The 8,506-nt window shown below is 42.6% G+C and overlaps 1 protein-coding gene across 1 annotated transcript; it reads left to right on the plus strand.

Annotated features, from left to right (window-relative positions):
• The first annotated feature begins 281 nt into the window (after positions 1-281).
• Positions 282-8,151, plus strand: LOC147697789 (histone H2A, embryonic-like). The gene is made up of 2 exons (XM_086933349.1): positions 282-314; positions 7,645-8,151. Exon 2 carries the CDS (start codon positions 7,652-7,654, stop codon positions 8,063-8,065), a length of 414 nt encoding a protein of 137 aa, XP_086789475.1. The 5' UTR covers positions 282-314; positions 7,645-7,651; the 3' UTR covers positions 8,066-8,151.
• Positions 8,152-8,506: the final 355 nt, after the last annotated feature.

The following is an 8,506-nucleotide window of genomic DNA, read 5'->3' on the forward strand; positions in this document are numbered from 1 at the left end:
AATACCCTCTTCCCCCCAGTCCCCTATAAGTCTGTGCGGGGTCCTCCTTCAATTTTATTACGTGACATGTTACAAGCACATTGTTTCTCTTCCCTTGCAATCACGATTCCAGTTCCGTTTCCTGGTACGTGGATATGCGCGAGCGAGAAGGAAAATGGGCGAGGGGGCGAGGAAGACACAGGTGACAGCAATTAGCATTAATGGCCTGTGAGCAGGTGAGAGCCGGACTCGGTAAGGTTTAAAAGGAGCGTCTCCGGGTTAAGCAGGCAGTAGGCATTTGAAGTTGCAATCGTTGGTGTAACTGCAAGTAAAAGGTAAGGAGGCCATGTAGATGGACTTTGATGATTTGGATATCCTTGTTTTTTAGCTGCTTAACACGTTTTAAAATGTTAATTTATTTTAAGATTGAACTATGAGTAAAATGTCGTAAATCATTGATTAGTGGCTAGTAGGTTAGGTGGGTGAAGTACGTAGCCATAAGGTGCAGGCAGGGCCTGGCTTTGCCCACTTGTATTTATATATATATATATATATATATATATATATATATATATATATATATATATATATATATATATATATATATATATATATATATATATATATTCACTGAAAAACCATAGGTTATAGACCATATATAGTTAGGAATTAGCATTTACAAAACCTTGAAAATTCACTGAAAAAACCATAGGTTATAGACCATATATAGATAGGAATTAGCATTTACAAAACCTTATTTTACTCACACAAAACCATTGAAATTCGCATATATAGTTAGTTGCACTAACTATATATCGCGCACCCGCAATCCACTGCTGATCATTTAACCTTTAAATTGCATGCTAGCTATGGTCACCTAGGACACTGGACAATTCTGGTACATGGCCCTTCATTTCTGCAGGTGCCACATCAGTCCCTGCCCAACCATACGAGCTCAACTTTCCTCTGTCCGAGTGAATGGCTCCCTTATTTATTTATTTATTCTGCTTTCTGGTCTTGTATTCGTTTGTCCCATTATATATTCAGAACGAAGTCCAAAATGCAAACCTTTGACGGGCCTGTAATTCTTGTGCTTATTTATTTTATTAGGTATTTGACACTAAACGCTCCAAAACTAACTTGCCACTTTCAATTCTTGTATCAAACGTAGAATGAAAAGAGGTAAGGGATGAGCCAGCAGGGCAAAACATAAATGCACTCGTGCTCTCTGTTCGACCTACAGTACACTTTCCCACAATAATGGGCCTATTGCTGGATGCCGGTGCTTGGAATCGAGGCCTCCAGGCGCGAGCAGCTTGAGTAGACGTGGCAGTATGAGACCCACCACTGACTGGGCTGGCAGTAATTACTTACACAGGAATTAAGGTCCGTGTAGACTGGCATTCACTCTATCTGCCTGGATTCTAGTAGATGTCTGGATCCATGTGAAGGGCAGAGGCTGACTAGTCTGTGCCACCAACCAAGCTGTTCTAAGAAACCGTTCTGGCAGAGTTCGTCCCAATGTTCTAAACAACTAAAGTTTGACTGTTCTAACTGCTGGTCTAAAGATCCATTTTAAGTCCACATGGAAGGGAACATGGTCTAACGACATAGGCTGGCTTTGCAAGCAAGTAGCCCCTAAAATGGGTGTAGAGGTAAAAGGTAAAAGGTGTATAGTCCTCAGGAGGGACTTCAAAATCGAGTCCCAGGTGTGACTCTTGGAGTCAGCAATGTGTTGGCATACAGACCAACAAAGGGTGCAGCAGGTCTAGCTTGCCTGGAAGCACCCCACCCCTTGATGTACCCTGAGACCACCCTAGTTACTGGGACCTTGAGTGAACTTTTATTGCATAGGCTCCTTGTCTGATGCTGACTTATAAAGTGACACAGGACACAACTGTTCCTAAAGCCTGGAACTACCTGTCCCTCAACACCAGAGCTGCCTCCTAAGTTCTTGCTTTCTAGCTCCAACCCTGGCTTGGCACAAGCGGCTCCTGCTTCAGTGCCAGGATACCCTCTTGGTAAGTTGTCTGCCTTACTAATGCACAAAACTGATTTGATGTACATCTGGTGACTCGGTCACATTTTCCAGATCCTTACAAAATCTCCAGTGTTTCGTTTCTAACCAGAGAATTGGGCGTAGGCTGTTTCTTATTTTGCACAGCAGCATACGTAAAAGTCCTACCTCCCCTTCCAGCTTGAATCAGGAACATTAAGAAGCCGATGTTCTCTTGACCTAAACCTTTCTTTTTTTTTTTTTTTTTTAAATCCTCATCTGCCCGACACACGTCCCTTAGATGCGGAAGAAACCAACCAACCATCTCACTGCTTTTTTTTTTTTGGAGCAAGGCCCTGAGAATTGAGCCGCTTCACAACTCAGCAGAGAATTTTGTGAGGTGATAGGAACAACCATACATCTTGTGACGATGTCTCAAGGCAACTTTGTGCCAAAATATTCAGTATATAGATGTCGGATTCTGGGCAGACCACAATACTGAACTGTTGAGTGGGTGGGCTTAATCATTGGATCTTGGGGGAAAAAAAAAAAAAAAAACCCCAAGGAGAACTCACTTCCATTCTGTCAAAAGCTTCCAAAAAGTGAGATTTTGGGCTCTGCATGATCTTCTCAAATCTACCTTTGAGGTTTCATATAATGAGTTTAGCCATGCTGAGTGAGTGGGAGGGGTCTTGTCCACCCAGTGCATGCAAATCTGCCGTCTTGCCAGCAAAATGACATAAAACAGAAAGGATCGTGCTGCCCCAGTTATGTTCTGGTCTAAACCGAGAATGACAAATGATAAAGATATTGAGATGTCAATTTTGGTAATTGAGTCCAAAGTAGCTTTGATCTCTGTCCAGTAGGTAGCTAAATGGGGGCAATCCCAGAACATATGAGTGTCAGATGCTGAAGGCAGTTGGCATTTGTTACAGCATTTCCCCTCTTGAAATTTGGATAGACGCAAAGGAGTGAGATATGCCCGATGTAAAGTAAATAGATGGTTTCGTCTGAGCCAAACGGGTTTTACCAATTTATACAAAAGGGTGAAGGATTCTGACCAACTATCCTCATCCATAACCTCAATTTCCCTACCCCATAGCTGTTTTGGGAGGAGAAAATCCCCATCGACCTCCTCAAGTATAGACCAGTACCAACAAGCCACCTCTTTACCTCCAATTTGTTTTTCAACTAGCTGTTGTTCTAGAGGGTTAATACTTCCAGAATTAGGGACTTTCCTGAATAATTCTCTGACCCAACTACTAATTTGTATGTATTTAAATCTTGACAGAGTCGGGCCCACTTTATCCCTAAGGACTTCCCACGGTGTCAAGATACCTCCGCAGAGTAGGTCGCCCCATCTAGAAAGCCCAGCTGTTCTTAGGGGGGTTGCCAAAGAGTCCTGCAAGCATGGTGGAAGCCCGGGAGAGTCCCAGATTGGTGCATGAATAGAGTAATACGCCAATCCCACTTTACGCTTAATTTGTACCCATGTCTTCAGTTGCGTTAATAGAGTCTTCAACCTCACTTTCTTGAAAAACTTTTGTTCTCCAAACTTGAAAAGAAACCCATCCAATGGAAGGTTTGCCCCGACCAACATAGCTTTAAATAGCTTCCCATTTGGGGTAAGGTCTGGTGACCTCAAAAGCATTCTTGAATGGGAAAGCTGAAACGCCCAGGAATAATACTGTAGATCTGGAAGGGCCAGTCCACCTTTCTCTCTCCTCCTCCTCATTTTTTTCCAAGCCAACCTCGTGGCCTTGTATCCCCATATGAAAGAGTTTATTTCTTGTTGGCACCTAAGAAGTTGTTTAGGGTCAAATGCAATGGGGATTGTGTTGAAGATAAAGGTCAATTTCGGAAGAATGGACATCTTTACGATGTTGACCCTCCCATAAATTGATAGTCTAAGCCCTGCCCAGGATCTTAAAAGGGCCATACACTCTTTGGCCACCAAGTCTAGGTTAGTTTTTACTAAAGCATCAATATCTTGTGTAATTTTGACTCCAAGATAACGTATTGAGTGGATTGAGGGCGTCATCCCCACACCCGGATTGGCAATATTCCATGTCATCAACTCTGTCTTATCGGCGTTAATATCATAGCTTGAGATACCTCCAAATTCTTTAGCTTTATCGACCACTATGGGGAAAGCATTTGCTGGATCACTAGTGTATATTACAATGTCGTCGGCGTATAGCCCGACTTTCCTTTCCCACCCACCAAATTTAAATGGAGAAATTCTTGGGTCATCCCTAAAAGATTGTGCAAGTGGCTCGATGTAAATATTAAATAGTAAGGGAGACAAGGGACACCCCTGTCTTGTCCCCCTAGTAATCAAAAATGGCTGAGTACATACACCATTCACCATGATGCTTGCACTGGGGTTTTGGTAAAGGAGTCCAATTGATCTTCGAAAGTTTGGACCGAAGGCAAATTTTTTCATGGTTTCAGCTAAGTACGCCCAATTTACTCGATCAAACGCTTTAGTAGCGTCAAGGGTCATAATGGCCAAAGGAAGGGAGAAAGTAGAGGCAATATCCACTGCCCCAATCAAATCATATGTAAGGTCTGAGAGTTGTCTACCCTTTATGAAACCCTTTTGATCAGAGTGTATAATCGAGCCAACTTCACGTCCAAGTCTGTTTGCCAGTACTGCCGCAAAAACCTTGTAGTCGCTATTTAGAAGTGAAATTGGCCTATATGAGCCACATTTAGCTGGGTCTTTCCCGGGTTTCGGAATCAGGACAATGATCGCCTCGCCCCAGGATTTGGGTGGGGCCACACCATTTATTAAGATATCATTAAAAAGTCTTGTCAGCACCAAGACTATTTAGGGTGCTACGACCCGTAGTAACTCGCCAGGAAGGCCATCCGGGCCAGTTGCTTTGCCCTTCTTCACTTTTTTGATACACTCCCTCACTTCTTCCTCTGAAATAGGCCTATCAAGACGATCTCTTTGCTCAGGGCTAAGAGTGGGAAGAGAAATCTTCTCCAACCATCTAAGATTTGAGATGGGGTCCTCCAAGATTTCATCCTTATATATTTTCTGGAAAAACTCCAAAAATGCTTCCCCAATATCTTTAACGGATGATCTTTCAATTGCCTCGCCCTCTACCGAAATATATTTTATATGCTTTTTTGCCTGGTCTGATTTAATTTTCCAGGCAAGGACCTTACCTGCGGACTCACCATATTCAAAATTGGAGAGTTTACTTACTTCCCATTTTAGGGCGATCCTTTCCTGAAGAATATTTTCTAACTTCTCTTTTAGTTCTTTACGCTGTTCTTTTTCCATATTGGTCCCAGATCCAGAGCCAATACGTTGATCCAATAATGCGATGTCCCTTTCGATATTATTGATCTTGGCTCTGTAAATTTTCCCTCTATAAGAGGCCCTATTAGTTATATAGCCTCTCAAATAAGCTTTGTAGGCCTCCCATACCATATTTAACTGGGTGGAGTTAATGTTTGTGTCCATGAAAAGTTTTGTTTCATGGATTAGGAGGTCTGTTTCCTCTGCCTCTAAGAGAATAGTGCGGTCAAAAGACCACAGAGCCTGAGAGGATTGTTGGACCACTTGCAAACAAAAAATTATAGCGGAATGGTCCGATAAGTGTAAGGGCAAGTACGTTAAGTCCTTTAGGTGGTCTCTTAAAGAATAACTAAAAAGGGCGTAGTCAATTCTTGATTTGTGGTTATATTTATGGTTATGGTATGAAACGCCAAGTACCCTACCTGCTCTCTCCCTCCATGGATCCGCCAATCCGAGTGTCGACATAACATCCCCCAATACCTGCCTAGATTTTTTAAAGGTTAGTGCCCTTGAATTGGGGGATTTATCTAATTTTGGATTAAGTACCAAGTTAAAATCTCCCATCCCAATTATCGGACCTTGTGTTGATAATAACTGATTCTGAATTTTGATCAGAAATGAGGGGTCATCCTGATTGGGACCATAATAACCAACCAAGTTGTATAGGCTATTATCTAGATTGACTCTAGCGTATAGCCATCTCCCACTTAAATCCTCCTCATATGCAAGAATCTGGGCTTTTATTTGCTTTTTAAAGATAATTAATATACCTCGAATATTTGCATTGTGGTTAGTGCAAATAAAACAGTCTACCCATCTGATTTTACTTAACATTTCCTTCACTTCGTGTTGGAGCAGGTGTGTTTCCTGGATGACTATGACCTGCGCCGGAGAATCCTTCAGGTATTGCAGTATTCTATATCTCCTACTCTTAACACGCAAGCCGTTGACATTCCAGGACAAGAATGTTAGTCCCATCAGCCAGTGTCCAACCCCTCCCCCCTAATCCAGCTCAATGAGGAGTAGCATCTCCCAGTTTGAATCGATTGAAATATAGATAAAAGTATACTTGATGAACTTTGTGTATTTGAAACGGTGCCTGTGCAGTGAGGATATTTTGTGATTTTACCCCATCCCCCCTCCCACCCCACCCTGGAAACCCCCCCCTTAATTACTCTGGCTATTGTTGCCAGATTTGCCTCTCCATGGAGTTCCATATGCCCTGGTCAGTTGCCTGATTAAGATGTTCCTAAAGCCTGGAACTACCTGTCCCTCAACACCAGAGCTGCCTCCTAAGTTCTTGCTTTCTAGCTCCAACCCTGGCTTGGCACAAGCGGCTCCTGCTTCAGTGCCAGGATACCCTCTTGGTAAGTTGTCTGCCTTACTAATGCACAAAACTGATTTGATTTACATCTGGTGACTCGGTCACATTTTCCAGATCCTTACAAAATCTCCAGTGTTTCGTTTCTAACCAGAGAATTGGGCGTAGGCTGTTTCTTATTTTGCACAGCAGCATACGTAAAAGTCCTATCTCCCCTTCCAGCTTGAATCAGGAACATTAAGAAGCCGATGTTCTCTTGACCTAAACCTTTCTTGGTGTGTATAGTGCTAACTTACCTAAAATACTCGTAGGACCAGTTTTGTGTAAAGCACAAAGATGTAACCCAGTTTTTTTTAAGACGGTTTCAAAAATAGTCCATGTAAGTCTTTCCTGGTTCCTGAAGCAGAATTCAAATTTCGCCTCCGTTATAAGCTGGCAGCCCAGTTTTGAAGTCTTTTGAGGCGTATTATAGATTTGGTCGATAGTTCCAGATGCAGAGCAGTCAAATTATGAAAATTGGTGTTTGGATCACTGGCTTGTGACCCTGCTTGGGTAATGGGGGCATGATCTCCCAACCCCACCATCAAAGCCTCATATTGTCCTAAAATGAGATCAATAGTGTGCCCTCTATCCTGTGTAGGAAATGTTGCCATCTGCTCAAAGTTCAGACCAATCGTAGTTTGTTTTGTTCACTGCATTTTACATTTAATATTGCCCAGCAGGCTGAAGTTATCAAATTTCAATGGACATATTGATTGAAGTTTTGGTTGTTGCATGTATTTCCCTTTATCTTTGAAAGTAGCAGAATGTGTGCACCTTTATGCAGTCTTATTGGATTTAAGCTTCTTAGCTTGTCACGCAGAATATAATCTGGGGCTGCTTCTCAAATCTTTAACTTGGCTTTTTTCCTCATTGCTTCTGCTGCAATAGTTTTTGCATTTGGCTCAGTGGTCCTACTAGGCATTGTTAGGCAATTAGCTTGTTTAGCTTTATTAACTTGATCTAATTGTAATTAATCTGATATCTTTAAAGGTCAAGTATGTCTGGACGTGGCAAGAAAATTGTGAAGCAGAAGGCTGGTCCCAAGACTAGGTCCTCCAGGGCTGGTCTGCAGTTTCCAGTTGGCCGCATCCACAGGTTTCTGAAGAAAGGCAACTACGCACCGCGGATCGGCTCTGGGGCTCCAGTGTACATGGCTGCTGTTTTGGAATACCTCACTGCAGAAGTACTGGAACTGGCAGGAAATGCTGCCCGGGACAACAAAAAATCCAGAATTGTTCCTCGACATCTGCAGCTGGCGGTCAGGAATGATGAAGAATTGAACAAACTGTTTTCTGGTGTGACCATTGCTGAAGGCGGTGTGCTACCAAACATACAGGCCGTGCTTCTACCCAAGAAGACTGCCAAGGGATCTTCAGCAGAACCAAAAGATGTCCAGTCACAGGAGTTTTAGTGCCCTTCTGTCTTGACCACTTGCATAATGCACTTTTAGTATAGTTCAATTTTAAAGCTTTAAAATAAATACAATTTTATCCTTCTGGTGTTGTCTAAGAGTGGTTCTTTATCAGTGTCTCTATTTTGTCTGCCTAGTGGCTGAAGTCACAGTGAACCATTGCCTGCTTTGTTGCTAGTGTAAAACTGTCCACCCCAAACAGTCTTTGTATTGAATTCCCTGGCACATGTACGTACTCGTACGTTTTGTTCAAGACCGTCACAATCTCCTGTTTTCATTCTAACCACTTGACTTGGTCTTGCATTCCTGAATACTTGGTGTCTTTAGGAGCTAAAGAGGGAAAACCTACCCAAGGGAAGCATTGTACCAAATTCCAGGATGGCTGGCTGTAGAGGAGACTGCAGTGGAGGAAGGTGGTTAGTGGTGAGCCTTGTTCATAAG

This window comes from Lissotriton vulgaris, chromosome 8 (genome assembly GCF_964263255.1).
Source record: "Lissotriton vulgaris chromosome 8, aLisVul1.2, whole genome shotgun sequence".
Lineage (NCBI taxonomy): Eukaryota > Metazoa > Chordata > Amphibia > Caudata > Salamandridae > Lissotriton > Lissotriton vulgaris.